At 39.6% G+C, this 23857-nt stretch overlaps 2 protein-coding genes across 2 annotated transcripts in view; both read left to right on the plus strand.

Moving 5' to 3' along the window:
* Window positions 1-16847, plus strand: part of sv2ca (synaptic vesicle glycoprotein 2Ca) — a 52562-nt gene extending 35715 nt beyond the window's left edge. The window contains exons 5-13 of the mRNA XM_072664917.1: window positions 3614-3747; window positions 4772-4861; window positions 7653-7763; window positions 7852-7940; window positions 8045-8209; window positions 8312-8445; window positions 9237-9440; window positions 9622-9781; window positions 11466-16847. Coding sequence (XP_072521018.1) covers window positions 3614-3747; window positions 4772-4861; window positions 7653-7763; window positions 7852-7940; window positions 8045-8209; window positions 8312-8445; window positions 9237-9440; window positions 9622-9781; window positions 11466-11649 — 1271 coding nt within the window. The 3' untranslated portion in view covers window positions 11650-16847. The remainder of the gene's footprint in view (window positions 1-3613; window positions 3748-4771; window positions 4862-7652; window positions 7764-7851; window positions 7941-8044; window positions 8210-8311; window positions 8446-9236; window positions 9441-9621; window positions 9782-11465) is intronic.
* A 3117-nt stretch (window positions 16848-19964) lies between these two features.
* The window catches only part of iqgap2 (IQ motif containing GTPase activating protein 2), a 76142-nt gene continuing 72249 nt past the window's right edge, over window positions 19965-23857 (plus strand). Inside the window, exon 1 of the mRNA XM_072664522.1 lies at window positions 19965-20217. Within this exon, the coding sequence (XP_072520623.1) occupies window positions 20172-20217 (46 nt within the window). The 5' untranslated portion in view covers window positions 19965-20171. The remainder of the gene's footprint in view (window positions 20218-23857) is intronic.

The raw sequence follows: 23857 nt of genomic DNA on the forward strand, positions 1-23857 counted from the left end.
AAGAGCAACACACCTCAAAACAGTTACACACTAAGGCTAATTATTCAGTAACTACAGGGAATTCTGAACAACCGGTGGGGCTATTCTGTAGTAATAGAAGTTAGCAATAACCCTTTTGGCCTGCTGGTGAGCCCTAGGCTGTTTAATGGGTTGATCAATCCTTGGGATATCCATGATAGCAAATGAAAAGAAACAACAACTCCAAGGCATTAATAAAACTTATGATAACGTTTAGATGTTTTGGAGTCATTTTCAACACTCTAAGTGAGGAAGAGCAACAGAATAATAACCTGACGGAAAGCAGCCATAACTAAAAGCTACCACTTAACGTTATCATCAGCTCCTGAAATGTGAGAAGAAAACCCACTTCTGCTGACACATTTTGACGTTGGGAGGAATTACAACTGCTTTGAGGTGGATTTTTGGGGGCAGTTTGAAATGCTAGCTTGGTTGTATTTATTAGCCTATAGATCAGTTGCTAGGCTGGCAGTCATGATTGGTGGAGCACTGCAGGGTTATATGGTATATTTGTGTACTGCATGCTGGGCACTGAAATAGTAGAACATGAAATTATATAAAATCTGTAAAAGAGACGCTGCTGAGGCATATCAAGCTGCTCTACATAAAAGGCATTTACATATCACAACCAGTTAGAACAGATACTATTGCCAAAAACAGTTTAGACTAATTGTTTGGAAATGTTGGAGATTGTTGTTGTTGTGTGTGTGTGTGTGTGTGTGTGTGTGTGTGTGTGTAGGCTTGCCGCATTATAGCCAGGCTAATTCCGATCAAGCAGGGATGTTTTCTTATAAAGCCATATTTACTGGTCATTTACATTTTAATGTGGTCTTTAGTACCCGACATCACTTTGCATCTCGGAAATTACTTTCAAACTAGCTGAGATGCAAAAAGCTTTGCAGAGAAAAAGGCAATTACAGGACCGTAAGAGCAGTTAGCTGCAGCAAGAACCTGTATATAGACTGGCACATTGCATTTCTTCAGAAACGTCACTGTCTGTCTCTCTTCTCCACCTCATATAGGCATTATTATATGAGCCTAAGAGATCTTTACTGGTTGTGTGGCTAGTATTATAGGGTGTAGTAGATCATATTGAGGTATAAGAGAGGTTGTTTAGAGAATTCAATCAGAAAGATGGATCCTGACACTTTCTGTTATTGAGGATGCCTCATGCACATTGTGCCCCCTATTAATTACTACCCCATCCCCATCACTTTGCTATTTCCATGCATTGGCTGCATGCAGTAACACTCATTTACTCATTGCAGAAATTTTAGTGATTGCATTTCATCTTGTAGCAATAATTTCCTTATGTGGGCCCACCACATGGTAGAAATATGAACTACTAGCATAATGATACTAATATTAGACAGTAATTTACCACACAATATCATCTACCTACCTGGCGTCACATTGCAGATGTATTTATGTGAGATTCCATATTAATACCCACTCATGTTATGATGAAAATAGATTTGACATATGCGTCAGCACCAGGCTCACACTCAGACTCAAAGAGTTAACCTCGTATGTGAGCATGTGTTGGCATATGGGATCTGGAAGATTAATGAGGAACTCCCTGTGTAGCTAATGGAATCAGTGGGAGTAAGAAAAATGGCATCCCTCTAATTCAAAAACACATCCCATTAACCTGCCCTGTTCACCCCCTACTGCCTCCTGCTGCGCAGCCATACACAGAAACAAAGTGGAGAATATTAATTAAGCTGTGTTTTTACTGAGACGTCTGGTAGAAAGACACTGGGGGGTCTCATACATGGAGGATGTGGCCACTGGTTGAAATATAAATGGAGTTCTTGTAACGCTCAACATGGCGTCATGGCATTGAGCTTGCTGGTTGTGCGGCGAGTGGAGGAGGGTCGGCAATATTGTCGTGCTTATGTAGAAAGAACCCCCTGCCTGATGTAAGGATTGCAGTAGCCAGAGCAAGCCGAGAAATCGTGTTTTATGTGCTTTATTGAGCCAAATGCTACAAACTATTCATGAGGTTTTAGGTTTTAGTAAGATTTTAGTGTTGATTTAAAATATGTTTTAAAAATGGCAATTTTATCATCCATTTGAATGTTTTTGGGGGCTCTCTCAGTTGATAGAAATGGAGCCTGGCCTTGTGTGACTGGAAATAACCATCTGGTGGCGTTGCAAAGATGACTGCAGAGTGAACAGACTTGCCTATAAGGACTTTGATATGATTAAGCATGGGTTGAAGTGGTCATGAATCTAGATAATAGTATAGTGATTTAAATAAGCTATGAAAAGTCAAAAAAGGAAAACTCTACAATTCATCATCTTTATCAAATGTAATACTAGATAACCATGTTTTTCTACACACAGTTTTGAAGTTCTCACTCAAAGCCAGTCAACTGTGGGGGGTGAATAGTGATAATCTTTTTAAATGGATTTTTGAATGTTTTTTTTATTTTATTTAAGTAACAGTATGTGTGAATTAGTATTCCTTGCTCCTGGGCTCCCCATACACTCAGTAAGTGTAATTTACGCTTTGAGCCACATGCTTTAGACATGCATTCACCAGAGTTACATAGTGCAGTTATCAGCGTGCCGAGCCATGATAGCAACACAATTCTCCCTGTCACGAGACAGTGGAGCATCACAATGATTTTAAAAGTGCTATTTTAAGGTAAACATGCTACTTAATGCTGATTTAAGTAAGTAAAGTGTCTGTTTGGACTGTTTATTTGTTTAGGAAAAGAATGTGTGTCAATAAAGAGTGATGATTCGGATATAAAATTACTGTACTGCTCCTCACTGTTAACATTGGATGTGTGGATGACCAATGAGCGAGAGCTGTTGCATCACTCATGTCACACAGAGGTAGAATGTGTGAAATGGGCCTTAGCTTACTCAGTGACCTACTCATCTATGAGACAAGAGAAAGGGGTCGTGCCTTAAAATTTGCAGGATTTTTTCCCGTTCTTAAAGTGCATATTCTGCCACACGCATGTCGCTCAATATTTTACCAGGCAAAAGATTTCCTGTAAGGGAGTGACTATTTTTTCTTGGTCTTTTAGTTTTTAAGCCATCTGGCCCACAGTGTCAGCATAGGGCATTCTGGTTTAGAAGTATTGTTTAGGTATTTCATCTGTTTAAATGACAGTATCATTTATATAATTTCTGTATAATTACATTATTAATAATATAGATAGTTTAATAATGATTAACATTAATATACATATTTACATTTTAAATTAATATTTTGTAATAAAAATTAATTGACAGGTTATAATCTGTACTGATTTTTGTAGGAAAAACTTGGAAAAATTAGAAATCTTTTTTGTAATCTTCACATAATTATTATTTCCATAAATCAAGTCTGCTCTCGCAACAGTAGCTTTTTGTAAAATTCATATCATTGTAAAATATCTCCTCTTCACTTTAGAAACTGCATTTTCACCATCATTTCTAAAAGGTTTTAATGAAATACAAGTGAGAAATAATTTATATGAAAGTATGAAGAGATGTTTTAAGGCATGTGCACCACAGATTATCAGTTTGATTTTATGGATTTTGGATTTCATAGCTTTACAATTATTATAAATGTTTGTCATTCTGTGTTCCTCAGGCTGGAGCTTCAGCATGGGCTCAGCGTACCAGTTCCACAGCTGGAGGGTGTTTGTGGTGGTGTGTGCTCTGCCATGTGTCTGCTCTGTGGTGGCTCTCACCTTTATGCCTGAAAGCCCTAGGTTCTACTTGGAGGTAAGAAGGTTCAATTGAGTGGATGCGCATGAGTGTGTATGATTTATGGGCTGGGCCACTGAACTCACATCCATCACCAGCTGGAGGTGTAAACCTCTGACCTCAGTAGTTAGATTTTTTCATTAAGTAAATTGTCTTGCCAGTATTTAGAATTGATTGAATTATTTGTATTGCATCCAAAATATGGGATTCTGCATTATTGAATATTATAGTAATTGATTAGAATTGTAATCCAGAATTGAAGTACACTGTATGGACCAAAGTATTGGGACACCTGCTTATTCATTGTTTCTAGCATAATCAAGGTTATTAAAAAAGAGTTTGTCCTGCTTTTGTTGGAGTTACTGTCTCAATTTTGAAGCATTGCTGTGAGAATTTTATTGCATTCAGCAACCAAAGCTCATCCTAAAAGCACCATCAATCCAGAGAACACAGTTCCACTGCTTCATGGCTCAATGCTGGGGGCTTCATGTTTATCTGCTGCAGAGAGTCTTATTCTAGTGGCAACACCTTTCTACAGGGACTGGACAAGCTGTGTGTGTGCAATCGCCCATTTGTGTCAGCAATGGGTACAACTGAAAGTAGCTGAATGTATTCATTTAAAGGGGTGTCCACAAACATATGGAGATGTAGTGTAGTTAAAATTTTATCTTTGGATGCATTTTTACCTTTTGACGTAATGTAAATCTGGCAGTTGTTCTTTACATGGTGTCAAAATGCCATAAGGAATGGACCGATAGAAATGCTTCAAAATGGCTTGGAATGAAATCCTAAAGGTTTTTGCGTGACAGTGACAAAATGCATTTCGATTATGCCTCAATTTACCACCTAGTTGCTTTGTAGTGATTCATTTTAGATGTTCTGAGCAGCTGTTAGTGAAATCGCCTTACAAAGAAAGAGACTCTCTTTGAAGCTCATAACTCAGTCGCGTCGTGACTCCCTCTGCAAGCTTTGAGGCGAAGGAGGTGGGTGGCTGTCATCCGATCCTGTTAATCCCACATGGATTTTCCCTCTCTCTGCTCAGGTGGGGAAGCACGACGAGGCCTGGATGATCCTCAAGCAGATCCACGACACAAACATGCGGGCGCGCGGACAGCCCGAAAAAGTCTTCACTGTGAGTCCAATGCAGCGCTCGCTGTGATAAATGAAGTCCATCACTCCCAGCCACGCTAAATTAAGCGCTTTATCTCAGTAGTGTGGTCTGAATGCTCTGAGGACCACCAGTGGTTGTCTTTTCCTCCCTTACCATTTAACCTTTAGGGGCAGTTTTGTGTCTTTTACAAATAGACACAGCGAACATCCAGCAGAGAGAGAGATGACAGCCTGCATCAAGGCTTGTCGCGTTCACCAGCTGTTATTAAGCCGTACTCACTTTACATTACTCACACATTTCTCACAGTGCCTCAGGCTTTGCGTAGGCCCATGCCACAAAATATATTACATTTGAGTCAATCATTGCTTTGTAATGGGTTTTGGAGTTGTAGGCAGTTACTATACATGTACCGATATGAGAATTGTTGCTATTTGTCATGTCCTTATATGTCTGTTGCCAATACTGTTACATAAGGATTCATAAAATTACATTAGTATTACAGAGAAATATAGAACAGTTATTTTTGTAGGGTTACAAATGCAGCTAAGTCAATGAAGTGCAAATATTCGACTCGCCCAATAAACAGTAAACACATAATCAAATATTAAGTTACGATAAGATAAGATAATCCTTTATTAGTCCCACAGTGGGGAAATTCTCAGTGTCACAGCAGAAAGGGATAGCAAGACACTCAGATACAAAAATATAGATAAATAATTTACACTCTATACACAATACAAATAAGAATTAAAAAAGCAATAACAATATTTTTTACAGATTATTGCAAATGACTCTTGATTGCACATGTGTGTGTGTGTGTGTGTGTGGGGGGGGGGGGGGGGGGTATTGCACATAGCATTTTTACATTGAGGGATCTCTGTTCCCTGAACATGTGTGTGTAGTTAAGTGTGTGTGTATGTGGTCCGCTGGGAGCAGTGCTGGTTGTGCAGTCTGACGGCAGCAGGAAGGAAGGACCTGCGATACTGTTCCTTCACACACTTGTGGTGAAGCAGCCTGTCACTAAAGGAGCTGCCCAGTGCTGCCAGAGTCTCTTGCATGGGGTGGGAGCTGTTCTCCAGCATGGATGCCAGCTTGGCTGTCATCCTCCTGTTTCCCACCACCTGCACTGGGTCTAAGAAGCACCCCAGGACAGAGCCGGCCCTCTTTATAAGTTTGTTCAGTCTCTTCTTATCTGCCGTCGAGATGCTACTGCCCCAGCAGACCACTCCATAAAAGATGGCAGATGCCACCACTGTGTCGAAGAAAGTCCTCAGGAGTGCTCCCTGCACCCCAAAGGACCTCAGTCTCCTCAGCAGGTAGAGTCTGCTCTGGCCTTTCTTGAAGAGTGCAGCAGTGTTGACTGACCAGTCCAGTTTGTTGTTCAGATGAACACCCAGGTATTTATAAGAGTCCACACTCTCGATGTTCATACCCTGGATGTTCACTGATGGAGGAGAGTGTCTGCACCTGCGGAAATCCACCACCAGTTCTTTGGTCTTTTTGTTGCATATTTTGGTCTAAAATCTATGTAGAGCCCCCAAAAGGACATGGATTTCCCTATAATGAGTTAAAAAAAAAACATCATACCTGTGCTTTTTTTTTTTTTTTACATATTTCTTTATGGGATTTTGTATTTCAAATAAATTATCTCAGGATAATATCTGGGGATCTGGGAATAATTCATTATCCTGAGATCATTGTCTTTAGATGAGTTGTCCCTAGAGATATAGGGAAAGTTTGAGTGCATTACCCACCCTGTCCTGCAGATGGCACCAATAAGTCATTCACTATTCCTCATACCCTCTCAAAGCCCATTGTCTGCTGTTCAGGGGTTTCTAGAAGTTGTGTATCAATGATTCTGACTCTTTGAATACTATATACTATATAGTTGATGTTATATAGCACTTTACACTCGGATACAAAGACATTTTTCAGTGCTCACCAACAGACATTGTTCAGTTTGCTGTTTAGACCGAGTTTATATAAAATGCTATGTAGTGTTTCTGCTAGGGTTTTTTTCAGCCTTTCAGCCTTTTCTGACCTTTGCATTTGTTTGTTTACTAAAAGACTGTCTGCCTTTCTCTGTGTTAAGTTAAAGGCTCTCTGCGATCTTGATATGGCTTAACTTAATGTAGTACTGTCAAAATGTTGGGTGGCGCGTTTTTGCACACTGAGGAATTTAAAAGTGCCTGTGTGTGCACCTCCATTACAAACCATGGTTTCAAAATATGTAATGTGGTGCAGCACATCTAATGTGAGACAGACTTTACATTACATTGTGAATTATTGTTCTTTTCAACTAATTAGCTAACTTAGCTAACGTTAGCTAGTTCTCTCCACTCCCTGACTAATTTTCTTGTTTACTGATGTGTGCCATGCTGGAAGTCCTCATTCAACCGACCTCAAAACGCTGCAACCTTGCTCAGTATTTCAAAGGATTGAAGAATCTGACCAGATTTGCGTAATTATCTATTAAGATTAATTATCATAATTACATATTTGGGTTAAAAATCAGCCGATACCAATACATAGCTGTTTGGTCATTCCATCTCTAGAGAACATAACCTCATGATAAATGCTTTATAGGTGTTTTTCTACCCATTAAATGATTATCATGACCTTGCGGCGTCTCTGTAGAAATATCAGTCTAATATTGACATGACTCTGGTATTATTATGCATTTCTAAGGTGTGCTGTATTAACTGTTGGTATAATTGTATAGATCTGTGAGATAAGAGTGAAATAGGAAGACCTTCTGTAGAAGTAAAAGAAAAAAGCTCATGATTTGCATCCTATTTTCCATTTCTTGCAGGTGAATAGAATTAAGATCCCAAAGCAGATTGACGAGTTTGTGGAGATGCAAACAGAGTCTGGGAACGTTGTGTCCAAAGTTATTTTCCGAGTGAAGACTGAACTATACGGAGTGAGTTTCAAAGTCTGACTTGTCTGTAAAACAGCATGGTTTTTAGCATGGGTGTCAAAATCTGACATGTAATTATTTTCTCTTCCAGATCTGGTTGACCTTTATGAAGTGTTTCATTTATCCAGTGAAGGATAACACAGTGAAGCTGGCCATTGTGTGGTTCACGCTGTCATTCGGGTCTGTTTTTTTGTTGTCTGTTAGATGCTATTATTAAAAAAAATCTAACGTGTGGTAAACAGTGTGTGATAATAACTGTATTTCTGACATCAAAACTGCTGCAGGTATTACGGCTTGTCTGTGTGGTTCCCTGACGTCATCAAGCACCTCCAGGCCGATGAATACGCTTCTAAAGTGCAGCTGCACAATAATGAGTTAACTGAGGACTTCACATTCAACTTCACGTTAGAGAACCAGATACACACCAACGGTGTGTTCATCAACGACAGGTATTTAAAAATGTGCAGCTAGGACTGAAATGTTGTTTATTCAGTGACAAAGAACGTGATTGACTTATTGTCTTTACTGCCTTTTTTTCATCCCTTTCACAGGTTTATAAATATGAAATTCAAGTCGGTCACATTCATCAACACCACTTTTCAAAACTGCTACTTTGAAGACGTGACCTCAGTGGGCTGCTTCTTTCGAAACTGCACTTTTGTTGATGCCTTCTTCTACAACACAGGTAAATTTGCTGCACTTTTCCCTGCAGGCTTTTTAAAACTACTATTCAAAACTAGTCATTTGCAAACAGGGATATTAGAATTGAGTGCTGTCAGTCAGTATTCCACCAAACTATGCTACCTTTTTGAATTGTAAGGCCAGGTGGCTCACTAAAGGTCAAAGCACACCAATCGGACAAACACGAACAAACACAAATGTTGGGTTGGTGAGGTAACACTAACCTTAACGCTGCAAAGCTGGTGGTGCTGCTCCAGTGCAAACCATGAGAAAAAGATAAGCCCAGGTTTGTCTTCATTTTCCAGTTTTTCTTTAGTGATTTAAACATTTTTATTATCCACTGGAGGAGTTCTGATATGTGCACTCAAATAGCTAAATACAGGGCGGCACAGCAGCAGCCAAACACCTTTTTTTCCAACATGTGGCAACATCTGTCTGAAGAAATACAGAGATTTGAATCCGGATGGGTCTAAAATAGACATGGTCCATCTATACAGTAATAATCTCACAGAGGAGCTCCTGTGAAAAAGAAAATTAACCCAGGACCCCATGTTAATTTTATCCTGTCTGAATAAGGTTAAAACATACAAGCCATTTTTCCAATAATGAAGATTTTATGTTGTGCCAACAACTGCCAACTGCTCTGGCCTTAAAAGATTACCGTGACTAAATTTGAGGAAGTGCATAAGCAATAAATGGATTTCACCAAGTGGATTTTCACACTGTGTATGGGAAAACAGGTAATATGGGTCAAATTAGTCATTAACACGGTTGTTGTTGCTTCTTCACATACAGATATCGATGACTCCAAACTGATAAACACAAAAGTCACAAACAGCTCATTTCATCACAACAAGACGGGTTGCCAGATGACTTTTGATGATGACTACAGCGCCTACTGGGTGTACTTTGTCAACTTCCTGGGAACACTGGCGGTGCTACCAGGGAACATTGTGTCTGCGCTCCTCATGGATAAAATAGGGCGCTTATCTATGCTAGGCAAGATACATACTGTGTTGTATTTACTGTGCTGTATTTGTTGGTCTAAAGTTGGGGATGGCCTAAAATGACCATTAGCGCACTAGAAATAAATGTATGAAACTCAGGTTTAGAATTGAAATCAGTCTGGAGTCACAGTAACAAGAGACAACTAATCACTGTGTGTCATGTGTTTTCCCAGGATTCTCCATGGTTCTCTCTGGAATTAGTTGTTTCTTCCTCTGGTTCGGCACCAGTGAGGCCATGATGATCGGCATGCTTTGCCTTTACAATGGCCTGAGCATCTCTGCCTGGAACTCACTGGATGTGGTCACAGCAGAGCTATATCCCACAGACAGGAGGTTTGTACCAGACATGAAAAACACTAGCACTGGGGCCTGTTTACATGTGGCTTTAACATGTGTTTTGTATCTGAATATACTTTGACCGGATTCTGTTTACACTTCTCATTAAAATTGTCCGGATCCATCTGACTGTGAGCAGTTAAGAGGACCAGTGGGGGTTCTCCAGTGTTGTGGAACAATGAAAATGCACTGACTATTGAAACCATAAGCCAAAGCCAAAGGCGACAGTGGCAAGGAAAAACACGCTCAGAACTAGAGAAAGAAACATTGGGAGGAACCACAAGGGAGACCCATCCTGCTCTGGTCAGAACTATTTATAAATTATTGATAAAAAGTCACCGAACCATCAAGACTGGTGTGGTGCTCAGGTGTGCAACATAATCCTAATATGTCTATGATAATCATGGTGTAGTATAACTTGATGGTAAGCGTAATGAGAGTAATGATAGTTAATGGTTGTAATATTAGTAGTGGCTAATAGTGGATTCTTAGGCTAAGAATCCATGTAGACAAGGTCATTAAACAGGTAGCAGTGGCAGGGGGGTATTTTCGAGGGAATTGGGTCAAGTGTACTGGTTGTACAAATTGCAAATAAAATAATTTTCTCTAGTTCTGGGTGTGGGAGTGGATAGAAGGCTTCCAGCCTTTGTCTCTCTAAGTTCTCTCTAAATCAGCTACACCAGGTGACAGACATGTTCGATTCAGTGAGGAGGGTTGGATTTGATAATAATATTGCTAATATTTTATTATTTAAAATGTCCATAAAAACATTACCGGTTAAGGTAGCTGGAATCTGGGGTTCAATATCTGCTTGAGTTTTAGTAAGTTTAGAAATCTCACTAAAAAGTCAGCAAGGCCAAATACACTGAGCGAGCTTTAATGAGTGCCTTTCTATACTCAATAAGACTGTCCTTCCAGGCAGAGTGAGATACCTCTAGTTTGGTTGTCTGCCATTTCCGCTCTAGTTTCTGCATTGTTTGTTTTAAGGTACAAATTTGATCATTGTACCACGATGTGAGATAATTAAATAATATAAAACATAATAATATAAAATATAAATAATAGTAAATACTGCCTCCTTGTGGACAGTCTTGCTTAAGGTGCATGAGTGAGTGATTTGCAACTTAGGTCAGGGAGGTGCTTCACATCTAATAAAAAGATCAGGGCTCAAAGTGTTCAATTTTACACTTGTTCAACCATTTATGAATTATATTTGTGCTAAGATGGTTTCAGGAAGGCAAGCCAAGATTCCACCTCCAAATCCAAAGATAATTATATCAGTCTTGACTGTCCAGGCAGGGCCTTTTGCTAGATTTTGGAGCATTGCTGTGAGGATTTGATAGTATTCAGCGACGATAGCGTTAGTGAGATCAGGATGTTGGATGATCTCTATTCCTCCTCCTCCCAAACCCCCTAACTCATCCCAAAATGGAGCACCGTCATTCCACAGAACACAGTAGTTCCACTGCTCCACAGCTTAATGCTGGGGGGCTTTATACTCCCCTAGCCCACACCTGGCATTAGGCCTGATGCCAATAGGTTCATATTTATCTGCTCCAAAAAGTCTTCTTGATAGTACTTTTTCTCTACAAGGACAAAAGCAGCTGAATCCATTCATTAGAAGGGGTTTCCACAAGTAGATTTACACCTGTATTATACTGTCTCTCTCTCTCTCTTTCAGAGGGACTGGCTTCGGCTTCTGCAATGCCTTGTGTAAGTTAGCAGCAGTGCTGGGGAACCTGATTTTTGGCTCTCTGGTCAGTATCACGAAAGCCATCCCCATCCTGCTGGCCTCCTCTGTGCTGGTGGGCGGAGGTCTGGTGGGACTGCGGCTACCGGACACGCGCTCCAACGTCCTGATGTAGCCCCTGCTGGACAGCCCTGAAGCCAGCTCATGGCTTCAGTCAGCCCATGTATCTCTAGCCAGTCATTTTACACATTGTTCAAGTTCTCCTTTTTCATTTACTGAGCTATGTGTGTTGGAAACCCTGATGAGCAATATGAATAACATCATGAGCATTGTAGAAATAGCTGTGTGACATGACTAAAAAGATAAAGCCATATTGCTAGAGCCGAAGAGTTTGTCCGAGTCAGTGAGTCAGGCACTTAAACTTCATTTGCGTGTCGATGTGTAGGCAGTTAAAGGTGAGGGGCTTTAATGCCCCTGATCGAAGGAAAGCCCAGGAGGGCTGTTCTGCTTCTTGTGAAAGTATTTCCTGACACCCTGCAGCTGCGTAACGTACTTGCACTCTTACATCCCTCTATTTAGCCCTGTAGTGTTAAAAAGAACCTGGCTGCAAGGCGTATACATGATGCTGATGGTGGTGGGGCTGGAGCCGAGCCCTGGCGTTGACATGGCTGTAAATATTAATGTCCCCCTTATTAAGAAGCTTGGAAAACAAACTCTTAATGAGCAGGCTGAACCTGCTGGAGGCCCAGAGAGGAATTGGATGATCAGAAAGACTGAGAGAGCGGCACAGCTGTAGCCCAGCTGTCCTGCAGCTTCACGCAGCCCAGATAGACACGATCGCAGTCAGCAGCTCTCTTTATTAACAAGTTATTTTGTGTATTCATACATTCATTTATTAAATCACACTAAGATAGCTTGATCTTGAATTATCTTAAAGCTTGTATCATTAAAGGAATAATCCAGTGTTTTTCCTCAAAAAGCTTCTGTAGTGCAATAGGTGCTTTTAGTAGCTCAGTGATGCGGAATTATCCAACAGCCCTAAATGGATTCAACAAAATGCCAGCAAATCCTGGATGCAATTGTGTAAGCATCTGGTCTAAATAAGATGGCTTCTACAACAGAATAATGATCCAAAATATACCTGAAATCCTTCATGGTCTACCTGAAAAGACACAAACTGGTCTGGCCGCTAGAATGGCTCTCACAGTTCCCTGACCTAGACATCATTTAAAACAATGTGGATAGACCTTAAACAAGCTTTGCATGCAAGACAACCCAAGAATATCTCAGAGCTAGAGGTCTTCTGCAAAAATTGACTCCCATCAGCTTCCATAAGGGCATGAAAATACAGAGGCAGAGGTGTCTAAAGGTGTTTGTAGTAGTTTAAAAAAACATGCTGATGTAGTAATGCAAAGTTCATTAACAGCTCTGTTCTGCTCTTTGGAACTGATGGACTAGATGAACAACAGTTGTTTAGGTCTTTCAGGAAAAACACTGGACACTTGCTTTTAGCATACAGCCCACACTCTTCAGTAACCATACCTGTGATCAGGTAATACCTGATTCAGTAGCTCCTTCTTAACCCAACATCTAGCATTTCTTTGTTAACATTCAAATTGACTAATTTGTCCTATTCTTACAAATAAAGGCTTTTTCAAATGGTTCTTCGACTGATGCCACAGAAGAATTTTGAACTTTTAGTTCAATAAAACATAATAAAAGTGTTACAGAGGTGTAACGTAAGTGTGAGGAACCTTTTAAAGATCTGAAAAAAAACATCGCTTGATGTAAAGGTTCTTCACACTCACATTAAATCTCTGGTTTCTTTTTATGGAAGCAACAGTGGTTCTACTATGGCATCCCTCAAAGAACCATTCAAAGCACCTTTATTTTCAAGAGTGTAGAAACATTTAAAAGGGGAATTATCTTAGATATTTTCATACCAGTGTGATGACACTATTGCAGCCTTTGTACATGTAAATATAAAAATAAAAAAAAAGCCAAACGCAGCCACTGAAAACATGGAATTTATCCTTTGTTTGCAGGCAAATGCAAGTTTTTTTGTATTTCAGTCCAGTTCACTTTGGATGCAGGACTTTTATCCTACATTGCCTAACTGAGTAAAGTAACCGTGGCTGGTTATTAACTTTGCATTATTAACAGACTTGTGGTTAACATTGTGGTACTATGTGTGTCTATGTACTGTCGAGTTGTAAAATGAGCCATTCACCTCATCTTTTCCAGACATACCCATATGCGCTTTACGCTTTGTCTGGAAGTACCGATGGCCTTTTGAAACCGTGCCTCTCCTCTGTAAGACCGCTCTCACCTATGGGCAGGAGACACAGCCCTTGCAAACCTGAAGTGCGGTAGATGTCGTCGTACATGTTGTCACCCGCTATGTTCTCACAATAGTCTAGGGAGTTTAGGGACACAGTACTGTGCTTGAATGCAGTTGCCCTCGTTTTAACATGCTGTGGCTGCCGGCCCACCTTGGCGTTGTTGACAAGGCCGAGAACGGAGGCAGATTTTGAGGACTGTAAGGTTTAGAAAAGACCGCCTCAAACAGATGGGCCCTCCAGTTGTTGCAGAAGAAAACATGTGGTGGCTCTAACAAGCATGAGTTCATGGAGTTTACCAGCAGTTTGCTCAGTTCGTTCTTACCGTTACCTCAGTAGTTTGCTCAGTGCCAGTGTAGGGTAAAGCATGTAAGTGTTAAAGACTGATAATAAGGAGCTATCAGCCCTTTGTAGACCTTTAAGGGAAAAAGGAGGTTCAGAAGTCTTTAGGCGATGATTTGTTTGATGGGTGATGTTTTCTTATTTGCGGAAACCTCATCATATGGCCTGATTTTCTCCTTTTGTTCGCGAGATATTGTAATATTAATGTTTACAACCATTCATTTATTGTCTACCCTGAAATTCCTATGGGGGTATTGCACAAGGTAGGATTTCTCAAAAGAGAGGACTGTCCAAAAACAGTGCCTCTTGGCGTTTCTGATATTGGACAGGCAAGACTCTGGGTGAGGTTATCTGGCCTAAATATATGAGAAATTCTTTAAATTCTTTATTGTGAAATACGCCCCAGATTAGAGCCAGACTTTCTGTTTCAGTTTACCAGACATTGTAATATCACTGATTATGGCCAATGACCTTCTCGTTTTTCTGTTTTGGATTTCTTTGGCACTACAAAGCAATGATTCTTATGTTTTGTGTTAATTCCTAAACAGAGCCTAATTTTCTGTACCGAATATCATAATTTTTTGTTGATTCTAAACATTTTTTGTCTGTTCTGACTGTTTGTTAATGTAACTATGGATTTTAAGTCTCCTGTGCCCTATTCAACAGCTAGATGTCGATGTGTGTGTGTGCCATTTTGTCGTTACTGTTGATATTGACAACAGCAGTGTTTTGAGATTTCAGAAAAGATAATATTCTATTTTGACGAATGCTCCTTTGAGACTATTCCATATAATTTTATTGTTAAAAAAAGGAATATTGTGAAACAAAGTGTCCTGTAGGTATTTTTTGATTAGGCCTCCAATAAACCAAAGTGACTTACTGCTGTTTCAGTTTCAGCAGAGCTATGCAGCCTGAACTAGGTTCATCATAAAAATAAAGAAGATATAGAATAGAAATGATATTGTAGTAAACAACCTTTCTTTTCCTCAACATAAGAAATGAGCTGAATTTAAAAGGAACCGTGTTTTTCTTTCAGTTGCAGACACATTGTAATGTTACTGTAGGCTACTGTTCGTTTCGGTGTGCGCGCGCTTCTCTTTGTGTAAAGTACATTTACAGTCTTATGCAAAATGAATTTGGGAAACATTTGGGCAAATCTGAACACATTGTGTTGTTTTTTTAATTGAGAAGTAGTAAACATAGCTTCTGTAGCTAATTCAAACACTTTTATTAGGTTTTGGATGGTCTGTGCATTAGGTTTCACTGTAAAACCTAATAGAAAAGTATCATTATTAATAATTAACAATATTATTAAATAATTAATGTAGCTTGTACAAATGTTTGGACACCCTAAGTGTTTTTAGAAGGCCTGAAGCCTGTCACCAGTTGTTATTAGGAACTGTCACCTAAATCAAATTTGCAAGTTTTCTAAATTTGCCCACAAAACAAGAGATGGCTATAAAATATAGCCATGCTTTTGTCAGCTTGACTTTTCTACAATGAGGAATGTCGTTACGAAATGGCTGTTCAAGGTAACTGTGGAGGTCAAGATGAGATCTAGAAGAAGACTCTCAGAGAGAGCTGCTCATATGCTGGAAAGAAAGGCAAATCAAAACCCACATACGACTGTCACTGAGTTAAGAGCTATGGGGCACCATTCCACTGAACATAAAAGAGTCACAAGAAGGAAACCTTAACTGTGACCTCGACCAAAAACTACATGTTTGAAGCATGCTACAATACTCACTGACACAAGCAACAAGATACATTTGGGGAAATCAAGGAGCTGCATTTCATGAGAAGAACACCTTGCCAACTGTGAAGCATGGGGTGGATTTAGCAGATCTGTTAGGAGGCTGAATCTGAAGAAGATGGCATCTACAACAGCATGAAAATATACCTCAAATCCACCATGGACTACTTGAAGAGTTCCCTCACAGCCCCCTGATCTTTGTGAATAGACCTTTCGACAAGCTGTATAGCGAGACATGAGGTCTTCTAAAAAGAAGGATGGGAGAAACGTCTAGCTACAAGAACTGAAAAACAGACTTTCAGCTACAAAAGTGTTTGGAAACTTGGAAACTGACCATGTAAGGTGTCCAAATTGTTATTGATTTTGATTATTTACTTGTTGTCAATTTAACAAAAGGCAGTAGTTCTTCATGGTTGATCACGTACTTCTTAATTTAAACAGTGACACATGTGTTATTTGTCTAAGAGTGCCCTCACTTTTGCATAATACTGTAGAAACACTGTGTAAATAGATATGTGTGCGTGTGAGTGTATGGACAGAAATGTGTGTTTATCTGTAAAATATTGTGTATATATATATATGACGATATGATATATATGATGCAGGTGTTTGTGTTCAGGCTGAGTATTTGTTGTGAACGTGTTTTGATGGACGCAAGAGGGAAAAGATGTAACGCATTCGCAGAACTGTGCAACTCTTTCACCTGCAAGTGTTTCAGCAGCGTCAGCCAACATTCTTCAGACATCGCAAGCAATCCTGCATGTGTGTATGAAACACTTTTGTGCTCAGTCCGGAGTTCTTGCGTCCCCCCCGCCCGGCCCGAGGGACAATCAGAGAAAGATGATTTGGAGTAAAGGAGAGAAAGTAACACTGTTATATGTATTAGGGAGGTTGTGTGTATGGTTTGGTTTGTGAGCAAAGAAATATAGAAGCTTCATTTTGTGAGAGTAATAAAGATATGTGTTGAAATGATTCTGTGTCAAATGAAGCCAATTAATTACATCTGCAACCCAATAAAAGAATTAGGCTCTGGCTAAAAGGACGGCTATACTCTAAGCATCAGTGGTTTACTATAGTACTGATAAGGGGTTGTTTGGTTTGTAGTGGGATTAGTGGAATTCTTTTTTGTGCTACAGTATAGAACCTTTATCCGAGCTGACCACAGAGAGGAGCAACCTAAGTAGTCGAAGAGCTTTTTATCAATTCACACCTTAACAACTTTGATATTTGGCCGAAAATGGAAAGGCCAGAAAAGTCGTCCTTCCATGTCTAAATGACGTCTTTCTTTTGCAAGACGTCAATATATGAAGATTTTTGAACAGCAGTGATTATGTTCAGAAGGACTAGTTTGCGTTTTCATATTAGGGCTATATGTGGTCCTAAAAAGACCACTCTGGGCTAAATTAGGAACAATGTCTCTTTTTTTAACTAAATAATGTCCATGACTGGCCAACCAGATTTGAACCAGAGCCAACCGTGCAAGGCCTGGTAAACAGACTGCAAAGCTGAAATCTTGAATCTTTAAAGAGATGCCAAAATCAAGATTTCTACAGGTTTTCCTGTCCATCCTTCCACTGCGAGAAGACGACTATATATTGGGGGGTCTGAAAGGATGTGAGGATGTTACTGAAAAAAGCAAACCAGCTGAGGAGAAGAACATGTGATCATTGCTTCAGAATTGACGAAGCTGGGGGCCTGGCCTACCCAGAGTCTAGACCTCAACATCATTGAATGTCTTTGGGATGACTTGGATGGTGAGAAATCATACTCTTAAGTCTCATGAAAAGCATGGAAGCATTGATAACAGTCATTTTCTGTTAATATATGGTTTATATGTATTTTTTTTCTGATGCTGGAAAATAATAACTTGTTCTCAGTGGCTGCACGCAGTAAATGGATGATTTTTGACCAGTACTGTTCACTAATGTTTAAGCCACTTTGAATGGCTCTGAATGTTTTCTTCTTTTAGTGGAGATCCACAAAAGGTTCAGGAGATGTCATAAACATCACAATTACCAGATTTAAGCAGCATTGAGAGCCTTGAGCGGGACAGTGTTGGCAAATGTGTGGAGAAGGAAAATCTAAGCACTGCAGGAGGTGTGTGGACAGCAGTGAAGAAGGTGTGGGATGCTGCTCATTTAGAGCATTTTAAGAAGACATTACGATACTATGATAAGAAAGGGTGAGGTGCTCATCAAGACTGGGGGTGGACCTACAAAAAACTTGAAGGGTATTTTAATGATGAAATAAACCTGGTGCTGATATCAGCAAAGTTTAATAGTTCTAGAAAAGAAGGCCTTACAATCCTCTCAATGTCTCAAGATCTCTACACAATGTCTCAGGAACCAGAGTTGAGGGGAAACACTGATTTTTGCTCCAATGTAATTGACTCACTAAAGCAGGAAATAACCGATTTTTTTTTTCTGTCCTGGCACTAAAAGTGGTGGATCGAACTTCCCCTGGGTGTCCGAGCGGCAGATTAACTCGCTGTCTTCAAATGCAGACTGAAGATCCACCTCTTCCAAGAATACTTGGGTGAAGTGTAGTGCCGAGCATTGTGGTCTCTATACTGACTTTTGTATTTAGTACTATTTAAGATTTAAGGTATCTTTTTGAATCATAGTCTATACAAACTATCTAGCTATGGGTATTTAGAAGCAAGGCCTGTGGACTGATGAAGTTAAAATAGTGTCTTTTGGCTGCAGTGAGCAAAGGTATGTTTGCTCTCCAACTGTTAAGCACAGGGACGGATCAATCATGCTTTGGACTTGTATTGCAGCCTGTGGAACAGGGAACATTTCACAGGTAGAGGAAAGAATGGATTCAATGGAAAACCAGGCAATTCTAAAAAAGCTACATCAGGATAAGGATCCTGAACGGCCTCAAAATTCACAATGGGGCTCAAGATCTCAAGAGGCACAAGCTGAAGATTTTGCCATGGCCCTCACAATCCCCCAACCTAAACATTATTGAAAATCTGTGGATGGACTTTGCAGCTGTAGTTCTACCCTGAGAACAGCCCCCCCCGATGTCGGAAGCGAAACCCTTCTGGTATTTTTGGGCCCAAAGAGTTTTGGACTTTTTGGAGATCTTTAACATGATTATTTTGGGGGGAAGGCAGTTTGAATGTGGAGCTGAGTGTTCAGAAATATACACTCCCTAAGCATTTTATTAGGATAACCTGTAGACCTATTCATTCCTGCAAATATCTAATCAGCCAGTTATGTGTCAGCAGTGTAATGCATAAAGTCATGCCATCAGCTTCAGGTGATGTTCACATCAACCATCAGAATGGAGGGAAATGTGATTTTGAGTGTGGCATGGTTGTTAGTGCGACATGGGCTGGTTTATGGGCTGGATTTCTAGAGCTGCTGATCTCTTGGGATTCTCCTGGGATATGAATGATTCAGTAACTACAGTAAATGATTTAGTAACTACTTCAAATGAATGTAACTAGTATGTAACTAGTATGTATGATTCAGTAACTAGTATAAATGTATAAATATAAGTATAATTATTAATTAACTATGATAAATGATTCAGTAATCAGGAGAAATGATCCAGTAACTACTCTTAAGGATTCAGTAACTGGTGTAAATGATTTGGTAACTATTATAAATGATCAGAAAGATTTAATCAGTAGATTTATATTTCTTAAATACTTGAAAAGAGTAATATTTTGATGTTAGTATGAATCTCTTTGTTACTTCACACGTTTCTTCTTTTGAAGGCTCTCGAATCTGCTGTTAATAAAGTACATTGTTTAAATATTAAATATTATAAAATATTTTCTTCATTTTAATCAGCCATTCCTAAAAGTATAGTGTTTTTTTTAATTTATTTTTCTTTTTTTTAGGATTTGTTAAAAATGGATTTTATAATTATTTGTCTTCTCGCTGCTCCTCGTTACTCACTGTAGTGGTGTCTGTTGTCAGTTCCCACTCTGACCACGCGGGGGCGCCGCGCTGTGCTGCCGGTGGTTTCAGTGCGGAGCTCCGGCAGGGGGCGCAGTTCTGTGTGAAACTGTCAGTAAAGGAAACTGTCAGTGACGGTCAGTGAGCGCTATGGGAGCACCGTTTCACCTCACCCTGCAGACATGACACCAGGTTCTCTCTAAACTCTTTACTTTCTGAACTCCGGGACACTCTTTCCTTCAGAGCCGCGTTTCAAGAACCCGGAGCGGACCCCAGTGTGAGACCCCCCCCCCCCGGACGCAGTGTGCGCTTTCTCCTGAGGACTTAACGACGAGGGGGCTGTGGCAGGATGTACCATGAAGACGGAGCAAACTCTCTCAGACCACGCTATGGCTGTGAGTACACACACTTCCAGCTCCGCTTAGAGGAGTTTACCGTGCTTTCAGCCGCAGAGGTTCTTCAGCGGCTAATTAGCAGCTCCCCCAAACTTACGCAGGTGACCGGGTGGAGATGGGTGGGGGTGTGCACTCGCAGGCTGTCCGCCACCGTGGGAGCTGAAGTTTTAGTAATTTACTTTAGTGCAGCACCAACTTTTGAGAGCTTTGAGAGTCTTCTTTACAGCTTTAGCTACTTTTTGTAGTTTTTCCAAGCCCTGACACCCTCGTTTACCCCCTCAAACCCAGGTCCAGGTCCCACACATTCAGTCATGTGTGTGAACTATTCAGTAATGACTTTAAACGATTCAGTAAATACAGTGATTTAAAGATTCAGCAACCAGTATAACTTATTCAGTAACTAATAAAAATGGTTCATCAACTAGTATGAATTTTTCAGTGACTGCGATAAATGGCTCAGTAATCAGTATGAATCTTTTAGTGACTGTTATAAATGATTCAGTGAATGATTCAGTGCCTCTTGTAAATTATTCATTGACCAACATAAATGATTCAGTAACTAATATGAATGATTCAATAACTACTGCCAATGATTCAGTAACTAATATGAATGATTCAGTAACTACTACCAATGATTCAGTAACTAATATGAATGATTCAGTAACTACTGCCAATTATTCAGTAACTAATATGAATGATTCAGTAACTACTGCCAATTATTCAGTAACTAATATGAATGATTCAGTAACTAATATGAATGATCAGTAACTACTGCCAATGATTCAGCAACTAATATGAATGATTCAGTAACTAATATGAATGATTCAGTAACTACTGCCAATTATTCAGTAACTAATATGAATGATTCAGTAACTAATATGAATTATTCAGTAACTACTGCCAATGATTCAGTAACTAATATGAATGATTCAGTAACTACTACCAATGATTCAGTAACCACTACTAATGATTCAGTAACCACTACTAATGATTCAGTAACCACTACTAATGATTCAGTAACTACTAATGATGATTCAGTAAGTAATATGAATGATTCAGTAAGTAATATGCATTATTCAGTGACCACCATAAATGATTCAGTAACTAAAATGAATTATTTAGTAACTAATATGAATTATTCAGTGACCACCATATATGATTAAGTAACTAATATGAATTATTCAGTAACTGTTGTAAATGATTCAGTGTCTCTAATGAATTATTCAGTGACCACCATAATTGTTCATTTTTTTACCACAAATTACTCTGTGACTACAATGAATAATTCAGTAACTACTAAAAATGATTTAGTAACTACTACCAATGATTTCAGTAACTAGTCTAAATGATTCAGCATCTGCTATAAATGATTCAGCAACTAGTATGAATTGTTCAGTGGCAAAAGGAATCAGTATAAATTATTTAGTATCTGTTATAAACGATTCAGTTTCTATGATGAATTATTCAGTGGCTACAATAAATGATTTAGTAACTACTATAAATGGTTCAGTAACTAGTGTAAATGATTCAGTATCTATGATTCAGTAGGCAGTACGTATTATTCAGAATCTACTGTATGGCTCAGTAACTGATATAAATGATATATGTGAGAGATGTTAAACATTCTAACACTACATTTCTCTAAATGGGGCCTTTTTAATTAAAACTCTTTACATTTCTTAGTTTGCTTGTCAATGAGTAAATTATGCTGAAATTTTGAAAACGAATAACAAAGCATGGCCAAACATATCTACATATCTCCATACCCCCTAAAGACACCAGCACACCACACATACAAGCAGGAATGACTCTTTAAACTTTCTGATTCTGACTGTATTTAGTACAAACAACGCCCTGTACATGGCAGCACTTGGCATCGTGTATCATCTTCTCAAACTCTGAATAGTGTTTAAGCATGTAACCAGCTTTTTATTATAGATTTATAACAGATTTGGGACTAGGAAATGAGTCCAGGTAGTCTGAATATGGTGTAGACTAAGAGACTAAGGGAGGTTCCTTCTGCAACACCTTTCTCTTGTTAAACATTAGCCTTGGCAGCTGTAAAAGCACCTGACATCTACAATGTGAGAATTTGAAGAATTCCAGTGGACCACAGGCAGGTTAATGATGCCATACGACAAATATCCAGTAGTAGTGTAAAAATCACAGTGGCCTCCAATGCTCAGATTGGATAGCATTAGATAGATTCAGATGATATGGGGTTGGAGATGCTGTTGTTGGGACAGTTGTCGGGGCCTGTATTAGACGCCAGACATCTGGTTTGGAAGGAGCCTGTTTCTCAATGCATTTTTGAGTGGTCATCGCTGTGCTGGTTTAATATTAACTCAGGCCTGCTCCAGTAGATCAAACACTAGTGTGGAGTTTTGCTGGCCAGGCTTTTCCAGGCCCTTTGTGTTGTGTTTGTTCTTATGTAGAAGCTGCCGCTGGTGAGAAGTAGTGTGCTGCAATCCTGGTAAAATGCTCATAGAGCTGTGCTTCATGAAGGATCTCTGGATGAAGCGTGTTTTACACACAATGACAGCGATAGTTTTGCAAAATCTTTCCTCTTACGCTGATCTTCACAGAATATCTGAAGTTATTTGATGTGTAAATAGTACGTGTGACTTTGGTTGGGGTGAAAAATGCTCAGATGCAGTTTATCATGCCTGTTTACAACCCTGTTATTTTACCACATAGAGTAACATAGCCTGGCATAGCTTGGTTTTTAGCGCTGTAACACAAACACCATATTAGTTTTTTGTAATTAGCTTATTCCTGAGTCTTACTGGACAGTGTTGCTTTGCCCAAGGTGACACCTTTAATTCAATCCAGTGGCCTTCAAAAGTCTTTGCTGTTCCTAGAAGGCCCCGGGTTTGTTCCAGAAAGCAGCCTTCTTGTCCATTAAATACAGTCCCTCAGACTTAAGCCTACATTCCATAAATGCTGATTTTAAGAGCCTCCGTCTTCCGTGGGCTGAAGTGGACAAACCAACCCACGGTCTAATTCCTTATAGGTTCAGTGGACAGCCCTGATGCAGGTTTTTTTTGTGTGAATGGTCTAATATTAGCTTCACCGTCTGGCTGTTTTTGAACGAGTACACAAACCATTTAGTGAGTCACAGCCTGTTAATGGAAGAGAGGGAAGAAGTAGCGAAGATAGCAGGTGAGCTGGAAGACCTATGCTGTGTGGGCCTGAGCTGCATGTTCATACACACCAGCAACTGATTATCAGATCATGAGATATGAATGATAATATCATGAGAATCATGGCATGCTGTGCCGTTTCTCAGGATCACCATACCATTGTAAATGTGTTATTATAAAGCTGGGCTACCAAATATGTATATATGTGATGGATAAGCTGATTAGAGAGGCACTGATTATGGATTTCAGGACTGACAGTGGTAGTTATTACTTAGATACCACAGTAACAGCCCACAGTGTTGGTAAAATACTGTATTTGGAAAACAAATATTGCTGGAATCTGGGATCGTCTACTTAGAGCTTCTGCACCAGCCGGTGATGGTCTCAGTGCTCAGTTGGGGCTTCAGTAGTTTTATACACCCAAATAGAACTGCCATTAGAGTACAGTGGACACTTTAGGACATCCTTTAGGACTGCTATGTCAGGTTTCAGACTAA

Source organism: Salminus brasiliensis, chromosome 20 (genome assembly GCF_030463535.1).
Source record: "Salminus brasiliensis chromosome 20, fSalBra1.hap2, whole genome shotgun sequence".
Taxonomy (NCBI): Eukaryota; Metazoa; Chordata; class Actinopteri; order Characiformes; family Bryconidae; genus Salminus; species Salminus brasiliensis.